The sequence below is a fragment of the Podarcis melisellensis genome, assembly GCF_964234715.1.
Source record: "Podarcis melisellensis genome assembly, chromosome: 1".
Classification (NCBI taxonomy): Eukaryota; Metazoa; Chordata; class Lepidosauria; order Squamata; family Lacertidae; genus Podarcis; species Podarcis melisellensis.
The window spans coordinates 20,038,156-20,058,230 of record NC_138528.1 but is presented as its reverse complement, the minus strand read 5'-3'; the positions used below and the strand labels follow the sequence as shown (position 1 = coordinate 20,058,230).

The window sequence follows — 20,075 nt, the reverse complement described above, 5'->3', positions numbered from 1 at the left end:
TATGAGATTTCTTACCCCCATCCCTTCACTGAAATGTCCCATGGCAGGTTGCAACAACAGAACAGAAATAGGTTTCATACAATTACAAAAGCAAACAATCAACAAAAGCAGAACAGTGTGGCTTAAATAATCTTCTTCTTTGGCAATCACTCATAGCTGAGGAAGACTGTCTTCCATAAACATGGTTTTAACAATGAGTCCATAAATGACTGTGGAGGCCAATTCTGGATCCACACGTCCTTCCACAGTGGGGACATTGGGTTCTGGGCGGGAGTTGATCACGGTGTGGATTTGCCAAGCGTGCCTTCCCCTTAGTATGTTTCTCCCTTGCGTCCTGAGTTCAAGTGTCTTCAAAGCCCATGACACTGTTGGTAAAGGCTGTTCTCCAACTGGAGCACTTGCAGGCCAGTGTTTCCCAGTTGTCTGTGTTTATACTACATTTTTTAAAACTTGCCTTAAGACAGTAAACCTCTTTTGTTCACCACCATCATTATGCTTTCCATTTTTAAGTTCGGGATAGAGTAGTTAGGCTTAAATAATATGGAAGAGGTAGATATCACAAAACAAAATCCTTTTAAGAGCCTGCTGGATCAGGCCAATGGCCCAGGCAGCCCAGCATCCTGTTCTTATAGTGGCCAAGCCTGTGGGGAAACTGCAAACAGGATTGAAGCACAAGAGCACTCTCCCCTCTGGTGGTTTCCAGGAACTAGTATTCAGATACATTACTGCCTCCGACCAGAGGATAGCCATCATGGCAAGTAGTCATTGATAGTTTTCACCCCTGTGGATTTGCCCAATGCTCTTCTACTAGGAGTGAGTGCCATAGTTTTACCACACACTTCATTTAACCATGAAAGGTAAAGAGCTGTGTCTTCAGTGTATGACTGGAAGCTGGACAACAAAGACAGCAAGATGCACCTCTATGAGAAGGGAGTTCCAAAACTTAGAGAAAGACGTCTCCCTTCCGGGCCACACTTTTGAGGGGAGCAGAACTACCAAGAGAGCCTCCTCTGCCACTCTTAACTGTGCTGAGGCACCGAGAAAGATTTATGTTGTCCAGTTTCTCACCCAGTTGCTTTGTCCAATGTCCTTATGCACCCAGCAGGGAAATTCTAGATTCAGGGCTGCCAGAGTTCAGGTTTACAAGATCTATTTCTCTGTGTGTTGATGTTCAGCTAGAACTTTGACAGGGATGGCCCGAGACATTTTGCTGCCCAAAGCAGACAAGATGGTGCCTACCATTCCGTGTACAGAAGTTAAGTGGACTGGAAATTGAATCTTCCTCCAAGCATGGGTGCCACCTGAGGCAACTGACTCACTCTACCTAATGGTAGGGCCAGACCTACAATTCCCAGCACTCTTAATGAACTACAGCCCCCAATATTATTATTTCTGGGGCGTGTAGGAACTCTAAACGTTTGGCATGCATGCAGCCTCAATGTAGCCTTAAGTAACTCCTGCCAAATTCACAGTGAAACAGCACAGCAACTTGTTTTTTTGACATTATTGCATAACAGAAGGGAAATCAGGGGTGTGTACAGAAATTGCAATGAGGAAAAGTAGGTTTCTAGCTCTTTGAGGTTCATGGGTTGGAACATCCCCCCAAAACTACAAGTCCACCAGGGTGCAGGAACTGGAATGCCTAAGAGTTTGGGATTGGACAATCTTTTCTTAGATGGTGAATGTAATGGCCACAAGAAAAATCCAGCCTAAAGCCAGTTGATTACAATCCTTGCTCTCCAGTGAGCTGAAACATTCCCATAACTATTTTTGGCATTGCGTCCTTTCTATGTTTCTTGGAAGCTGAATGAGATTTTGAAGAGTGGGTGCTTAAATTAATCCATCCCTTGGGATGCTTCGACATGCATGCCTAGCATCTGAGTAAGTGGCTCAAAGCTGCCATAATCCTGGCAGCATAGAGAAACAACTGCAGCACAAAGGACAATAGTCTTGCACCCAGCTAGATACCCCAAAGGAATCCTCCATCTCCTAAATCCCAGGGGGGCATTCTAATCCCCGTGTGGGGGGTCAGAATTGCTTAAGGGTGAGTGGGAACAAGCTTCATTTCCCTAGTTGACATGAAGGGTTACAACATCTCAACTAAGCTTATTTCCCTCAAATGAGGAGTTGTTTTGCCTTCATATCCCAGGTAGATTAATATCCATCTACTTAAAGGACCTGATGATTAAGCAGTATATAAATGCTGTTAAGTAAAAAATAAATACAAATAAAACTATACTTCTGTGCCAATTTCTTCATCAGTCTCAATCCTATGGGTTTAATTTCAGCACAAGGTTGCCAGCTCATTTCTGGGTCCAATTCAAGGTGCTCATGTTAGTGTTTAAAGCCTTAAATGAGGCACGTCCCAAATAGCTGAGAGACCGGCTTCTTCCCTACAGACCCCCCCTAGGGCAGTGTGGTTCTCAAGCAGTGTGACATGGCAGGGGAGGATGATAACTGTGTCTGGAAGGTTCAAGGGCAATCATAGAAACTTTTAAACATTTCAGAGTAGTATAGTATTGAAATATTTTTATTATTATTTGCAGAACATGGATAGATCTCTTTTTAAAATGAGTGCAAGGGCATCTAGTGATACTGAGGACAATCCTAGTTGTGTTTTCCAATGTATTTCTTATCAATAAAAAAATCGGTGTGCTGTGAGGAAATTTATTAACCTGAAATTGTGGACCAGTGTAAAAAATTTGTGAGAACCACTGCCCTAGGGTGTTGCGATAGGCAGAGGGGGCCCTTTTGGCAGTTCCACCGCCCTCAGAAGCTTGGGTGGCAGCAGCACAGGAAGTCAGGTGCCCCACACTGACTGCTGCTCATTCACTAGGTGTTTGGGTCTGTGTCCAAGGTCCCAACTTTGTCACGGACTTGAGGTGAGCCCTTGAGAAACTGGCTGTCTTTCAGCCTCAGTTCCCAACCTGTAAAATGGGAGAATGGTGACCTAGCTCACGGGGGTGTTGTGAGACCTGAGGAATGTGAAGCAGTTGGTAAACTGCGATGCTGTTTCGCAAACAAGCTGCACACTATGGTTCTGATTCTCCCTTTCAACTCATCCCTACTGCCCTAAGGCAAACACCTGCAGGAGAGGTCATGTAAATCCAGCATTCCTGCCACTGCTTTCCCTCCCACCTGCTCTCGGCTTGGTTTTGCCTGATCCGGCAGCCATGCTATCATGCTTAATGACTCAGCTGGTCGCCATGGAAATGCCCAGGCTGTCACAACTTCAGCATTGTGATGCCGCTGCAGGATCAAGGAGTGGGAAGGCACCATGGGCTTGTTGACTCGAGGCATGATCAAAATGCCATGCATCTTAGCTCTGCAGAGCACAAAAATTCAATTGCTGGAGCAACGGCGGGTCTCGCCAATAACACTGCCGAGGACAGTGAGGCACATTGCGCAAAATAACCAGGTGTGAAGACAGACATTAAGAGTGCTGGCAGTGTCAGAAGGGACAGAGGAAGATGCTGAATGCTAGGGAAACCTCAGGCCCAGGTATAAATGCCTCTCTGTCTGGCCCTGGAGACTCTGCCCAAGCTATACCCATCACTGGCCATGCTTCAACACTGAGTGCTTTTCCTGGCTGGAATGGGAACTAGGAACTCTGAGAATGCCTCTTGCTTGTCTGCTTGGAGGACACAAGGTGGGGGAAATGAGTGTGTGTAGCAATGAACTTCCTATAAAGAGGTGAAACTCACATTTGTTCCCTTGTCCACTTTGGCCTCTTGCTTGATCCACCATGGATCCGGCGTTTGTCCACAGACAGCTTTCTGGGTCATGTGGCCACCATGACTAAACCACTTCTGGTGCAATGGAACACTGTGTCAGAAGCCAGAGTGCACGGAAATGCTGTTTACCTTCCTGCCACAGTGGTACCTATTTATCTACTTGCACTGACGTGCTTTTGAACTGCTAGGTTGGCAGGAGCTGGGACAGAGCAACAGGAGATCACCTCTTTGCGGTGATTCAAACTGCCGACCTTCTGATTGGCAAATCCAAGAGGCTCATTGGTTTAGACCACAGCACCACCTTTGTTAGGGTAGTGTGACTGGTTCAGATGCACTGGGGCACCACAACAATGCTATAGAATGGAGTGCGAGAGGTGGGGAGAGGCCGAATTTTAGCATCGCACTGGGTGCCGCTGAAATACGAGAGCCAAAAGTCTGCCACTATCAGAAGGGAATGTGGTCCCTGTTTGAAAAAAGGCTCCCTACCGCTGCCTTATACCAAGGTGCCTTAAGAATGCGAGCAGAGCCTCCTGGACCATGCCAATGACCACAGCAGCCAACCAGATGTTTGCGGGAACCCCTCAAGGAGGATCTGAGCACAAGAGCACTCTCTTCTCCTGTAGTTTCCAGAAATTGAAATTCAGAATCTCTGCTTCTTCTGACTGGAGGTAGAGCATAGCAACCGTGGCTGGTAGTCAATGGCAGGCATATCCCCCATGAATTTGCCTTATGTATGAATTTGCCTTATCTAGGGCTGTAGCTCAGTGGAAGAGCATCTCCTTCCATGCATTTGATCCCTGGTTCAAACTCTGGCATCTCCAAGTAGGGCTGGGAATATTCCCAGCTGGAAACTCTTGACAGCTGCTGCCAGTCAATGCAGACATTACTGAGCTGAACAGAGCAGGTCAATGGTCCACCTAGTTCACTATTGTCCACACCAGGGTTGGGAAGCCTGTGGCCCTCCATATGTTGTTGGACTCTACCTACCACCATTCCCAGGTAGCATGGCTATGTGTGTGTACATGGGTAGCCATGACCAATGGAATTAGCCAGTATTCAGCTGGATGGACCAATAGTCTTATAGTCCTGGATTGGCAGCCCTACTTGCTAGGCTCTCAGAGGCCATTAGCCAGAGTGGGAGATATCTCCCCTCTTTTCCACACTTGGAGAAGAGCAGCAGAATGTCACTAACTGGTGACTAGGCTAACACAGCTTCACAGGTGCCTCTCCATGCCAGGCGTAAACCTTCGCCTGCTACATTTCTGCAGGCCAGGCTATTAAAAGCACAAGAGCACAGCTAGTAAAAAAAAGTTGGCAACCGTATGACTTCCGTAAAAAGAATAGTAAAATTAGATAAACATTCCACCAAGCATAGAAGGCAGTGTGTAGAAAATTATATTTAAAATGTTTAAAAGTGCCACTAGGACTGAACTCAAGCTGCACGGGCGGCCTAGCTGTCCTCAGTCACATTTGCTCTTGACTCATCCTCCTGAGGCATTTTGACTCCTGCTGAGATGGTTATTGGGGAGCTGTGGGCTCTTTAGCACATTATGCAGAGCGTTCATTAATATAACTCCATTCCAAATATATCGTGAAAAATGGTTCTGGTAACAGGCAGGAGAAGCAAAAACAAAAACAAACCCCTAAGCCTCCAGGGCTGGATAGAGTGTGCCTGTGAAAGTTGGCAATGTATTTCTCTGCAGTCGCTGCTTTCCCAATATTTCTGCCAGGAATATTGAACGTCACCTTGAATGGAGATGCCCAAACCATGCAAGCAATCCAAGCAATTATTTCAGTGAAGGGGGGGAGCTTTTCTTCTGCCAAGGGCTGCATCCCCCCCCCCCCCAAGGGCAAAATTTAAGCAGGGGATGCTGGTGATATTTGGACCAGAGCTGGCAGTGTGTGTGGCCACCTTCTTTTATTTCTCTCTTTCTCCCACTCTTTCTCTCACACACTTTTCCTCCCCATGAAACAGGTGACAGGTCACTCTTTCCAGAGGCCTGAGTTCCTTGTTTGCAGAGGATTCCCATTCCTTCTCCTTCCCAGATTCCATCCCAGTGGGACTTCCTTCCCACACTCATCAAAAGTTGAGGACCACATGAATTGAGACCAAGAGCCTCAGTGTCCTGCTTGTAGGCTTCCCAGAGGCACCTGGTTGGCCACTATGAGGACAGGATGCTAGACTAGATGAGCTAATGGCCTCATCCAGGAAACTCTAATGATGTCTGGTTGATATCAGGAGCATGGTGTCCTAGTATATCCACTGGGCTTCCCATAGGGACCTGATTGGCCACTGTGAGAACAGGATGTTGGAGTTGAAGAGCTTTGGTCTCATCCAACAAGATTTCATGTTCAGATTCCTTCACTGAGCATTGAATAACTAGGCTGTAGGACCTAAAAAGTCCCTTCCAACTCTAAAATTCTGTTTTACAGCAGTGAAAGAATTTTACTCTTGTTGATGTTTTTAGCATGAGGACCTGAACCAAGAGCCTTCCAGAGAAGGAGCGAGTGAACTAGCATTGCTCGCGGCTGGCTGAACTTATTTGGTCCGACGATCAGTGGCGACTTTCTAAATGAGACACAATTGCAGATCCTGACTCTCCATCTGCTCCAGGAGATTACATCCCACAGCATCTCAAAGGGAACCAATTAGGCAGTCATGAATCTAATAAATCCTAATTACTTTGTTTGTACAAACAATGAGGCCCAAATCATTTGCGCAGCAAGGAGCTTTAATTAGGGTTGAGCACTGCAGAAAATAAACCAGACAAGAACTGCTGAACCCCATAAATAACCTGCTTTGATTTCCAATTGACGCTAAGTATGCTCCTGCAATACTTTCAGCAACTTGGAAGCCAACCTTTGAAGAAATATTTATCATCATTATTTTTTAAAATATTTGTTTTTACAATGCTCCGTCGTATGCGAAGAGGCAATAAGCTATTCCATCACTGTCAGCCTACGGGGGAGAAACCACAGGCCCCAACGCATTAGCTTTCTCAATTTAATTTTCCAGTCTTCTGTTTATGGATAAAATTATGTTAGTGCATATTCGCCGTTTGTTTTCTATCTGACATCTTTTTCTCTGTGCGCGCTATTTATCCAAGCAAGGTTTTTATGCTCTGGGATGATCAAGGAATGGTTCTTTTATTATTGCAGACCATGCGTACACTTACTGGTGAGTAAGGCCACATTCACAACATACATTTAAAGCACTAGGGGCTGTGGTTTGTTAAGGGTCCTGAGAGCTCGAAAGAGGCCTCTGTTTCCCACTCAGAGCTGCAATTCCCAGAGTGGTTTAGCAGCCAATTCCTCTTCCCAGGGAACGCTGTGAATTGTAGCTCTGTCTGAGGTACGGGAGTCTCTTAACAACTCTCTGCACCCCTAACAAACAGTAGCCCCAGAATTATTTGGGGGAAGCCATGATGGTTTAAAGTGAAATCCCTCCTTGTGCTCTGATTTTGTCAATGCATATGTACTCCTGTGCATTGGTGGCTTCTAAAATGGGGGTCGGGAGGTTAGTGAGCAGAGAGATGGGCCTGAGGAGCAGCAGACTGAAGTCCAAAAATATTTGAAAATGGAAGAAGGGCAGACAGCTGGAGAAACACCAAAGTAATTCCATACTCCTCGTACATTGGGATGGGGAGAATTTTTTGAGCATCCCTAGTACATATGTATGCAAATGCATATATGAGTTATGTATTTTTTGTGTTTTTATATTGTAAAACTGCCCTATGATCCTTGGATGAAGGATAGTATAGAAATTTAACAAACATGTGCATTAAATGGAGGGCGTGAATGCTGCCTAAGTATCATTGAATCACTGGAACCTATTTCTAGCAAAACATGCACAAGATTGCACTGCTCATGAAATCTAACTAGCTCTATATCTCTATAAATGTTCATATATAAGCCAGCAGGGATAGGGTTATCTAAAAATACAAGCAAAATAAGCAAATATTAAAATGGGGGCGGGGGATGGCCTTGATTGGTCTTTCGAACCATCCCTTACAGAGAGGAAAACTGTATTTTTGTCTCGGCGTCTGGCAATCTTCCCATCAAGAATTAAATACAGCATGTTTTCCCCCTAGGGGTATAATGGATGCTAAGAGAAACATTCCTGCCGCTTGAGCTGTTCCTACTGAGGGAGGGAGATAGAAATCAATCGACTTTAGCCAGGCCCTGGCAATATCCAACATTTGATTTCCCCATCCTACTAATAGCCAGAATCTGAAAGATTGTGCAGCCACATGGAATGATGTGGATGCATCTGAGGTTGCAGCACTGCTGAAGCTAAGCAGGTAATATAGATTTTGTCAATTCCGTTGGATGAAGCTCCATCAGAACCTCCATGAAAGAGGAAGAACATTCCCTGATGGCTCCTTAGTGGACAAACCACTAGGAGAAGATCTATCCTGAAGGCAAATGGTCTGAAAACCATTGGCTTAATTTAATATATCCTCTTCATCCTGACTGACTTATGATGCCCTTTTAAATGTGTTTTGTGTGTGTGGGGGGGTATTTTTTGTTTGTTTTTGTTCTTGTTTTGATTATGTATTTTGTGTTGGTTTTTTTATATTGTAATTTTGTGTTGTGAACCGCCCTGAGATCTACGGATGAAGGGCGGTATACAAATTTAAATGACAACACCAGCAGCAATTGTGGGTAACAGTGTGTGTATTTCACTTTCCAGGGCAGCGGTGGGAGCACGCTGGATGCTGAGGAAACAGGAATGTGTAATCTACCTCATGGTAGGCTGCTGGGACATACAGTGGTACCTTGGTTTATGAACTTAATCCGTTCCGGAAGTCCGTTCTTAAACCAAAGCGTGCTTTCCCATAGCAGCGGGGGACTCAATTTACAAATGGAACACACTCAACAAAAAGCGAAACATGTTCTTATTCCAAGGCAAAGTTCACAAACCAAAATACCTGCTTCCGGGTTTGCAGCATTCTTAATCCAAGTTGCTCATAAACTAAGCTGTTCTTAAACCAAGGTACCACTGTACATGCACACATCCAAGAAAGGGTGAACCATATTAGAAAAAAGAAGAAATTTAGGGCTCCTCAACTGTTCACTTCATAAAATGGCCAGGAGTGGTTCAAAGCAAAGCCATCATGGCCGAACTGCTTATGATACATCTTATGTTAAAGCAGTCTTTGCCAACCTGGGGCCGCCTTCTGCTCCCATCAGCCCCAACCTGGGAATAGTCCAAAGTAACTGGAGGGCACCAGGTCAGCGAAAACTGCTTTAAAGTGTTTGACATTTTAAAAATTACTTCACATTTTAGTGTACTTTCCTCTAATGTTTATTTTGACTCCACCAAGTGCAACTCTTTGTGTTCTTGAAGCACTCTTCTCTCTAGATATATTTTCCTTTACAATTTTATTAATGGTAAATGAGATAAGCAAAGAGAGCTAAAAGAGACTGGCTGTTCTGGTTTTTTTTAATATATATAAATTTTTATTAAAGATTTCTTAGTTTACTAAAATACATGCATTGTCTCTTTCTTCAAGTTGTGTTTTCTACAGATCAGTTTCATCTGTTGTGAGACATTAGTGTTGCATGCAGTATTAGGTTGGGAAGAAAAGAGGGGGAAAGAGGGGTCAGGTGGCAATGCTTCTATTTTTCTGCTCAGTGTATGTGTGGGGTTTTGTGTCAGCATCACTTGGGGGGGTTCTCTTTCTATTTGCTTGTTATATTTCCTTGGTGGTGAGAGAGGTTGGGGGTGGCCTAGGGTGTGGTTGGCTGTCTTTGGTTGACTGCAGTGAGATTTGTTTATGTGTGTGAGAGGGTAGGTTTTGGGGTCAGGTTAGCCAGATGGATTTATATGCTGTCGGTGGATTCGGTTGTCTTGTTGGGCTACGTATGTGATAAAGAGGAACCATACCGGGGTGAAGTTGTCTTCTATTTGTCCCTGTGTCTGTTTCAGTTTATTGGTTAGTTTTTCTAGTAAGTTTTCCCATGCTATTTGATACCATTGGTCCATGTTCACTCTTGACAGGTCTCTCCAAGTGTCTGGCTATGATGCTTCTAGCTGCTGAGACTGGGTGGGTTATGAGCTCTTTATAATGTGAGTAGGCATTACTGTATTATCTTGGAAGATGTTCAGTACGGCCAGTTCTAGGATGACTTCTAATACTTGTTTAGTTGTTTTACATATGTATTGTATAACTGATGTCCAGAAGAGTTGGATTTTGGGGCACTCCCACCACATGTGGAGGTATGTGCCTGTGGAGGTGCACCCTCTCCAGCATTTTTGTGAGGTTCCTGGGCGTATTAGCACTAGTTTTCTTGGTGTTAGGTACCACCTGTAGGTGTTTTTCAGAGAGTTCTTTTCTTTTTATTGATATGGATTTAAAGGGGGGGGGGTTAGACCACATTCTGGTCCATTGAATGGGGTTAATCTCATAGTGTGATGGCCTGGGATTCCGAGTCTGAGAGCGATCCGGAGGAACCCCAGCCGGCACAGGAGTCCCCGCCTCCAGGGCCGGCTGAACTGGGGCAAGGCCTAGTTGCTGAGGAAACTCAAGAGCAGGCACCAGGTGAAATCATTCAGGCCCCAGAGGTGCTGGAAGACTCAGTGGCTACAGGTGAGCCTCCTCCAGGACCCAGTAACCCTTCGGCCTCTCCTGATCTGCAGAGGCTTAGAGCAGAGAGGCGAAGGGAACTGGTGTCTCCCAGGAGGAGTGCTCGCCTTAAGGCCAAGAGAGGCGGGGCTTCTGGGGGCCGGGACCGCCCCCGGCCTTAGAAGAAGATAAAGGTCAGGCAGCCCGGTCTCAGGTTGCGGGAGCAACGTCGTTGTGAAGTATCTGCTTTACCCAGTCCTTGTTTGGCACTCCCAGTGTGCCTATTCCTCGCCTGGATTCCTGCTTCTGCCTTACCAGTGTTCCTGCTTCCCCGCCTGGATTCCTGCTTCTGCCCTACCTCCGTTCCTGCTGACCTGCCCGGCTCCCTGTTGATCTTGGCCTACGGTAATAATACCTCATCCCCCCTGGGACCAGCACAGTTTGCTCCCGCCACACCCGCACTCCCTCTTTGTTGGGGTGCGTTCGGGAAGATTCAGAGGCCATGGCTGACCAAGCGGCTACATTGTTGGCAATAGCCCAGGAGAACCAGGCCTTGACGCACACCGTGCAGCAGCTCAGTAACGTGGTTGCGGCACTACAGCAGCGTTTGGACGCCCTACCGGCTCCTGGGGCCGACGCCCCGGCTTCTGGCAAGTACCCAGTGGCCTTGCCTGAGAAGTTTGATGGGGCTCCGGCCAGCTTTCCCATGTTCCTTGCCCAGGCCAAGCTGTATATTCAGGGGCGCGCCCGGAACTTCCCCGACGACCGCACCAAGGTGCATTTTTTGATTAGTTTGTTAAAGGACCAGGCGGCCAAGTGGGCGTTGCCGCTGCTCAGGCAAGACTCCCCCTTGCTGGCAGACTACGGGGGGTTTTGCAATCTGTTGGAGGCCGCGTTCGGCAACCCTTTGAAGGGGAGTCAAGCCAACCGGGCGATTCGGCGGTTGAGACAGAGCAAGTCCAAGGTGGCCGCATACACCACAGAATTCCGGCTGCTGGCACAGGACTTGACCTGGAACGACTCTGCTCTTCGGGACCAGTATCTCGAGGGGCTTTCAGATGAGATACTGGACCAGCTGGCCACAATGGAACGCCCCACCACGCTAGACGCTCTTATTCAGCGGAGTCTACAGATAGACGATCGGCTAGAGGACCGGCGTCAGGCTCGGGGCCGCCGGCACCTCCAGTTCTCGGCCCCGGGGTCCACCAGCAGCCCCACAGGCCCAGCTGAGTCATTGGAGGAACCCATGCAGCTTGGGGCAGTGCGGCCACGCCTCTCCCCCGCAGAGAAGTCGCGGCGTCGGGAGGGGAATCTATGTCTCTATTGTGGCGGAAGCGGACACTATGCACGATCCTGTCCTGAGAAACCGCCAACCCCAGTAGCTGATGGCCCTGGCTCCCTGGGGTCCCAAACAGCACAGAATGGGACCGCACCAATCGAATTACAACACCTTATGGTTCCGGTACATCTATACCCTCCAGGAGGGCCTTGGATTCTTACCCATGCCCTGGTGGATTCAGGGGCAACCCGCTCTTATATGGACGCTGCTTTTGCTGCCCAGCATCGGGTGCCACTTCGGAACAAGCCAGAACCGGTACAGGTGGAGGCAATCGACGGACGGCTACTGCGTTCGGGCGCCGTCACTCGAGAGACCCAGCCCCTGGTCCTGTGCCTCCAGCAGCACCGTGAGATGCGAACTCTGGATATTGCCTCCATGCCCCGGTTCCCCCTGGTGCTTGGGATGGACTGGCTAGAGGATCACAATGTGCAGATTGATTGGGTCAAACGGACTGTACACTTCCCAGACCCCAGTTCGTCTGCTGAGACTGAGATGCTAGCAGCTGCGCCCACTGAGGAGGCTGCTGCAACGCTCCCCGCGGAGTACCGGGACTATCACGACGTGTTCGAGGAACGGGGGGCAGACCAGCTGCCGCCGCATCGGTCCTTTGACTGCGGCATAGACCTCCAGCCCGGAGCGCCTCTACCGGTGAGTCGCTTATACTCGTTAACAGAGCCAGAGCGCGAGGCTTTGCAGGACTTCTTGCGCAAGAACCTGGAGCGAGGGTTCATTAGACCTTCTACCTCGCCCACTGCTGCGCCAGTGCTCTTTGTTAAAAAGAAATGTGGGGAGCTCCGCCTTTGCCATGATTACCGGGCCCTGAACAAGATTACCATCCCGGACCGGTACCCCTTGCCCCTTATTTCGGAGTTACTGGAGCGGGTGCAAGGGGCGCAGGTGTTCACCAAGCTAGACCTCCGGGGAGCCTACAATTTGATTCGGATCCGCGCCGGGGATGAGTGGAAGACAGCATTCGGGACCCGGTACGGACAGTTTGAATACCTGGTTATGCCCTTTGGTTTGTGCAACGCGCCTGCTGTGTTTCAACGGTACATCAACCACGTATTTCAGGACTTGCTAGACAAGTACGTGGTGGTGTACTTGGATGACATTCTGGTTTACTCTCGTGACCCGGCGTGCCACGAGGGCCATGTCCGGACCGTGCTGCAGCGCTTGCGCGAGCATCGGCTGTATGCAAAGCTCAGCAAGTGCAAGTTCCATCAGCAGTCAGTGGACTTCCTGGGTCATCGACTCTCACCAGGTGGGGTGCAGATGGATCCTGGGAAGGTGGCAGCGGTTCGAGAATGGGCGGCACCTCGGAACCGCAAGGACCTACAGCGTTTCCTGGGGTTCGCCAACTATTACCGGACCTTCATTGCGGATTATGCTCACCGCACCACCCCGCTGACCCGGCTTCTGCGCCCCAAGACGCCGTTTTCCTGGGACAAGGAGGCGGAGGAGGCATTTCAAGGGTTGAAGGCCTGTTTCCAGAGAGCGCCAATCTTGCAGCATCCGGATCCTTCTCGACCCTTTGTGGTAGAGACTGACGCCTCCAGTACGGCTCTCGGTGCCGTCTTGTCTCAGCAGCACGAACCGGAAGCGCCACTCCTACCCTGCGCCTTCTATTCCCGCCAGCTCCTTCCAGCGGAGCGTAACTATACTGTGTGGGAGCGGGAACTGCTGGCCATCAAGGTGGCCTTTGAGGTTTGGCGCCACCATCTTGAAGGAGCAAGACACCCGGTGGAGGTGAGAACCGACCACCGGAACCTGGAATACCTCCAGACCACCCGCAAGCTGAACCAAAGGCAGATCCGGTGGGCGTTGTTCTTTTCCCGGTTCCAGTTCCGGATCCGCTACATCCCTAGCTCCCAAAACCAGAAGGCGGATGCCCTGTCCCGGAAACCTGAAGACAACGCAGACACGGTTCAGCAAGCAGCACCCACCACGATCCTACCACCAGCTGCATTCCTGGCCACCCAGGAGGTTGAGCCACTGCAGGCTCGGGTGCGGGAACAGCAACGGGTCGACGCTTGGGCCCAGGAGCGACTCCGGGAACTGGCCGAAGGTTCATGCCCTCAGTATCCAGGGCTGGTTTCGCATCAGGGTCTTCTGCTGCACCACGGGCGTCTGTACATCCCACCAGGGCCGCTGCGGGCTGAGGTTCTCCGGATGACCCATGACGCTCCAGCGGCGGGGCACTTTGGGCGGTATCGGACCACCCATCTGGTAAGCCGTGAGTTTTGGTGGCCCCGCTTGAAGGCTGACGTGGCTCGCTACGTCGCTGGTTGTGATGTCTGCAGGCGGGCCAAGGGGCCTACCGGGCGACCCCCCGGCCTTCTTCAGCCGTTGCCGGTTCCACCACGTCCTTGGCACACAGTTTCTCTGGACTTTGTAGTGGAGTTACCCCCGTCTCGTGGCTGCACCTGCCTTCTAGTTTTCTCCGACCACTTCACGAAGATGGTGCACTGTGCCCCCTGCCCATCCATACCCTCAGCTAAGGAAACCGCGCAGCTGTACCTTCAGCATGTCTTCCGCCTGCATGGCCTACCTGAGCGTGTAGTATCCGACCGCGGCGTTCAGTTCACGTCCTGGTTTTGGCGTGCTTTGCACCAGGCCCTCGGAACAGAGGTCTGTCTCTCATCTGCTTACCACCCACAGACTGATGGCCAGACAGAACGGGCGAACGCGGTACTGGAACAGTACCTCCGGTGTTACTGCAGCTACCAGCAGGACGACTGGGTCGACCACCTAGCATTGGCGGAGTTCGCTTATAACAACGCGGTGAATGCGTCCACCCAGCAGACCCCGTTCCAAGCCAGTTATGGCCTTCACCCACGGTTGTTTCCGGATGTGCTGCCGGCATCTGCGGTCCCTGCGGTGACAGAGTGGCTTCAGGAGCTCCAGTCCCAGCAACAGCTGTTGATGGAGCAGCTGCGCCAGGCCAAGGAGGCGTACAAGGTCCAGGCCGACCGCCACCGCCAGGTGGGGCCGGAACTTCACGTCGGTGACTTGGTATGGCTTTCCACTCGCCACCTCCACCCTTCTCGACCTTCGCGGAAGCTGGACGCCCGGTTCACCGGCCCGTTCCCTATTGTGGACCAGGTCTCGCCTGTGGCATTCCGTCTCCAGTTGCCAGCAAACCTGAAGGTTCACCCGGTATTCCACAGGTCCCTTCTGAGTCCGGTGGCCCCACCCGACGAGTTCCACCCAGACCGTCCCCGACCGCAGCCAGTTTTGGTGCAGGGAGAGCCAGAGTACGAGGTGGAACGCATTCTGGACTCCCGATACCGCAGGGGAAGGCTGCAGTATCTCATTGACTGGAAGGGGTATGGGCCAGAGGACCGCTCCTGGGAACCAGCGGTCAACGTCCACGCACCTGCCTGCATCCGGGAGTTTCATGCAGCGTACCCCAGCAAGCCGGGTCCGGGCCCTCAAGTGAGGGGGAGGCCTGGGAGGGGGGATGGTGTGATGGCCTGGGATTCCGAGTCTGAGAGCGATCCGGAGGAACCCCAGCCGGCACAGGAGTCCCCGCCTCCAGGGCCGGCTGAACTGGGGCAAGGCCTAGTTGCTGAGGAAACTCAAGAGCAGGCACCAGGTGAAATCATTCAGGCCCCAGAGGTGCTGGAAGACTCAGTGGCTACAGGTGAGCCTCCTCCAGGACCCAGTAACCCTTCGGCCTCTCCTGATCTGCAGAGGCTTAGAGCAGAGAGGCGAAGGGAACTGGTGTCTCCCAGGAGGAGTGCTCGCCTTAAGGCCAAGAGAGGCAGGGCTTCTGGGGGCCGGGACCGCCCCCGGCCTTAGAAGAAGATAAAGGTCAGGCAGCCCGGTCTCAGGTTGCGGGAGCAACGTCGTTGTGAAGTATCTGCTTTACCCAGTCCTTGTTTGGCACTCCCAGTGTGCCTATTCCTCGCCTGGATTCCTGCTTCTGCCTTACCAGTGTTCCTGCTTCCCCGCCTGGATTCCTGCTTCTGCCCTACCTCCGTTCCTGCTGACCTGCCCGGCTCCCTGTTGATCTTGGCCTACGGTAATAATACCTCATCCCCCCTGGGACCAGCACACATAGCCTATGTCACCCTCCCATTGTTTTTTGATTGTGTCTAGGGAGTTTGTGGGATTTTGGAGTAGTGTTTTGTATATTGTGGATACCATCCCTTTACCATGTCCCTTTGTTGTTAGGAGGAGGTTTTCAAGGGCCTAATTGCTGCTGATTTCCTACTGGATTGTTTAAGAAGGCATTTAGCTGGTGGTGTTAGCCAGGGCATTTGGGTGTCCCCTAGTTTGTCTTGTATTTCTTGTGTCAATGTGGCTTTGTTATTTTTGTAGAAGTCTGCTAGGCGATATGAACCTTTGATTTGCCAGGTTTTTACCTGGAGGTTTTGTGCTGCGTGATGGAATAGTGGGTGGTGAGCCAATGGGATTAGTGGGATTGAGGTCGGGGACAGTTTGCCTGCTTCTTCCTTCCATGCTTTAAGTATGGTCTGTGTGAACCTGTTTAGTGTTGTGGGGATTTTCCTTAGTTTGTTTGGGAGGAATGGGTATGCTATGGTGGAGGTGCTTTTGTTTATGTCTCTCTCCAGGTGTACCCATTGTTTTGTTTCGTCTTCTAGAATGCATCATATTATGTGGCACACTTGGTTGGCAATGTAGTATAATTTTATTGTGGGGATTCTAATCCTGCAGCCGTGCCCTCCATAACAAAATATATTTCATTTCATTATTGGACAACTATGTTTTTAAAACACACAAACACATATATGCCCTTCCCTCTCCTTTTCTGTGAACAAACAAAAACACACTCTTACCTTTCTAAATGTGTCTGTCTCCTCCAAAGAGCTTGTTGCCTGTTTAAAAAAGACAAAAGCATTGGGGTTTTTGTTTTAAGAAAAGAAACCACGGTATCCCCTAGGAACCTATAAGCCAATGTTTATTTCACGAGGGGAATGTTGCTTTAAATTTCTCATCGTCTGGACAAGCTAAAGCAGCAGGTGATTTTCTATTTAATGAGCTTTATAGCACACATCCAGTTTAAATTCCAAATGGATTCTGTTCCCTAGCAAGTTAAAGTCTGGTTTAGGCTTACATGAGAAATAACTATGATTTCACTGACACCTTCTGACTAGTTGTAGTTTTGCAGGAGATGGCACAGTAAAAGCGCACCACTGAGGGTGGATTCCTACACACATTCACCACAGAATAAGGACACTGGACACTAACTTCTTACTTGCACTTTAGCCAACTTTTGATTGTTGTGTATTTTTCCCCATCTAGCTTTCTTATTACTCCATATTCACCCCACTTTTTAAAAAAATCATTGCATTTAGAACTGGGGAAATGAAGAAGAGCAACTTCCCTTAAATTTTTGAGCACTTTCTTCATACAAAACAGTAAAGATTGGAGCTGCATGGCCTGCCTCTCCCCATCTTTTCCCAAATTACATGGAGACCAGCTAAAGGCATGTTGCAGCATTTCCCCAAACCTTGCAAGTGTCAGCCAGTGAAGTAGAGCAGGGTAGGGAAATGTGCAGGGCAATGGGGCCACACATTTCCCCCTCCATTACAACAGAGACGGATGGGGTGGGGTGGACCTTTTCCAGACAGAGGGCCACATTCCATTCTCTGCAACCTTCCAGGGGCCACATGCCAGTGGTGGGCAGAGCCAGAGGCAAATTAGAAGGAGCAATGAATGTCAATATTCCCTTCGTACTGCAGGCTAGGTTTTTAACATGCACTCCCCAGCCCACCCCCACTTTCTATCCTCCATAGAAGAAGAAGAGTTTGGATTTGATATCCCGCCTTTCACTCCCCTTCAGGAGTCTCAAAGCGGCTAACATTCTCCTTTCCCTTCCTTCCCCACAACAAACACTGTGAGGTGAGTGAGGCTGAGAGACTTCAGAGAAGTGTGACGAGCCCAAGGTCACCCAGCAACTGCATGTGGAGGAGCAGGGAAGTGAACCCAGTTCACAGATTACGAGACTAAAACTTTCAAGGGTGTAAAATGGGGCCGGCGAGGAATGTTGACCTGGGGAGTGGGTGTGGCCTGGACAGTTTTGAGGGCCAGGGAGAGGGGCATAGAAAGCTGCATTTGGCCCCCAGGGCTGATTATTCCCACCCCTGCAGTGGAAGAAAATGAAGACGGTGCTGCTTTTGATGGCAGCTAGTAACACATGCACCCACCTATAAAGACTCAGGTTCATAGTGTCAGTTTCAAGTACTTTGAATTTTGCCACAGCACAATTACAAACAAAAAAAACCAAGTACATCTTCCCCCACCTAATGCATCGAACTGATGGGCACCAACAGCATGGGACACAGGATAATCATAGACTCCTTTTAGTACCCTGTGATATTCCACATTTTAGACCAGTTCCATTGAACCTCCTCTCCTTCCACCGTCACTTGGGGGCAGCCATTCCATCTGAGATGGGAAGCAGGGCTCAACCCATCAGCTTTCTCAAAAGACCAGCTGTACCAGGCGCCTGTCACCCCTGAACTGTGTCAGCTGGTCATTAGAAGAAAAACTGTCTCAGAATTGGTGCCTGAGTTTGTTTTCTGCTCTTCCCTCTCCCTGTTTCCTTTTCCCCTGTTCGTCCTGGTTTTGTTTTGTTTTTTTTAGATTGGAAGCCTTTTTGGTTGCAGAATACAAGTGCTCCAAATAATAATAATAATAATAATAATAATAATAATAATAATAATAATAATAAAAATCCACGAAACATGTGAATCTGACCGTCAGACTTCGATATACCCATTTCCTACCAAGTATAACTGTGCATCTTTTCTTTGTTTATGACCATGCATAATATGGCTCCTCTGGGTAGAAGGGGAACAGCGCAAGCCTAACACCCCTATTCTAAATGGGGTAAGAAGAAGAGGAGTTTGGATTTGATATCCTGCTTTATCACTACCCTATGGAGTCTCAAAGTAGCTAACAATCTCCTTTCTCTTCCTCCCTCACAACAAACACTCTGTGAGGTGAATGGGGCTGAGAGACTTCAGAGAAGTGTGACTAGCCCAAGGTCACCCAGCAGCTACATGTGGAGGAGCGGGGAAGCAAACCCGGTTCACCAGATTACGAGTCCACCGCTCTTAACCACTACACCACACTGGCTTCCCAGTGTGTAATGTAAAAGATCCCCAATCCACCTATCTTCAGATCACAAGGCCTACCAAGGAGTTGCCGGAATCGTTCAGTTTCGACTTGTAGAGCATCCATCTGTAGCGCAGCTCCTCCAGATCATCGGAGTTCTTAACAATCGGCCGAAGGCGCAGGAGATCTTCAAAATGTTGCTGACCCTCAGGGACGCGAGACTGAAGCTCCTGAAAGGGAAAGTGGGGAGATAAAGCACCGTTTTGTTGTGCAAATGATGGAGGTGGTAGTGGTGAAGAGAGAACACACTGCCTTTTCCCATTGCACATACAGTAATTAGGGGGCATTTCACAAATAATTCCAAAGGGGAAGGCGGATCACAAAGCAGTGACACTTCCCATTTTTTTATTCCCATGTAGCTGCCTGGTTTTATTTTACATGGTTTTATATCTATATATTTCATAAATACATATTAACTATATTTATATATAGGGGACGCGGGTGGTGCTGTGGGTAAAACCTCAGCGCCTAGGGCTTGCCGATCGCATGGTCGGCGGTTCGAATCCCCACGGCGGGGTGAGCTCCCGTTGTTCGGTCCCAGCTCCTGCCCACCTAGCAGTTCGAAAGCACCCCTAAGTGCAAGTAGATATATAGGGAAGGTAAACGGCGTTTCCTTGTGCTGCGCTGGTGCTGGCTCGCCATAGCAGCTTCGTCACGCTGGCCACGTGACCCGGAAGTGTCTCCGGACAGCGCTGGCCCCCGGCCTCTTAAGTGAGATGGGCGCACAACCCTAGAGTTGTACGGGACACGACTGGCCCGTACGGGCAGGGGTACCTTTACCTTTTTATATTTATATATTTCTTCCAAGGGTCTGGATACCAAGCTTTAGAAGAAAAGGTTGACAGAGTTGGATATGTTTAGCCTGGTTAAGGGGGAGGCTAGGAGGAGATATCTTAGATATCAAATATCTTAAGAGCTGTTACAAGGAAGAAGTAAAGGAAGAAAACACCAGCTAAGACAAGGATACAGTCGTACCTCAGGTCCTGAATGCCTTGGGAGTCGAAAACGGGAAGTGAGTGTTCCTGTTTTCGAACGTTCTTTTGAAAGCTGAACATCCGACAGGGCTTCCTGCAGCTGCTCTTTGGAAGTTGAATGTTTCAGAAGTCGAATGGACTTTCGGAACGGATTCTGTTCGACTTCCGAGGTACGACTGTATTGACAGGCTGGGACGTGTGCAGAGGAGGGTGACCGAGGTGATCTATGGCCTGGAAACCAAGCCTTATGAGGAATGGTTGCAGGAGCTGGGCATGTTTAGCCTGGAAGACTGAGAGGATATATGACAGCCAT

The 20,075-nt window shown here is 49.2% G+C and overlaps 1 protein-coding gene and 1 long non-coding RNA gene across 3 annotated transcripts in view; one reads left to right on the top strand and one right to left on the bottom strand.

Moving 5' to 3' along the window:
* The window catches only part of SYNE3 (spectrin repeat containing nuclear envelope family member 3), an 89,476-nt gene that overhangs the window by 5,049 nt on the left and 64,352 nt on the right, over positions 1-20,075 (bottom strand). For both annotated transcript variants that reach the window (XM_081909975.1, XM_081909976.1), the window contains exons 17-18: positions 18,809-18,958; positions 16,445-16,483 (exon numbers count right to left, since the gene is read on the bottom strand). In XM_081909975.1, the coding sequence (XP_081766101.1) occupies positions 16,445-16,483; positions 18,809-18,958 (189 nt within the window). The remainder of the gene's footprint in view (positions 1-16,444; positions 16,484-18,808; positions 18,959-20,075) is intronic.
* Positions 1-20,075, top strand: part of LOC309373108 — a 161,133-nt gene that overhangs the window by 138,184 nt on the left and 2,874 nt on the right. The gene's annotated exons all lie outside the window — the stretch shown is intronic.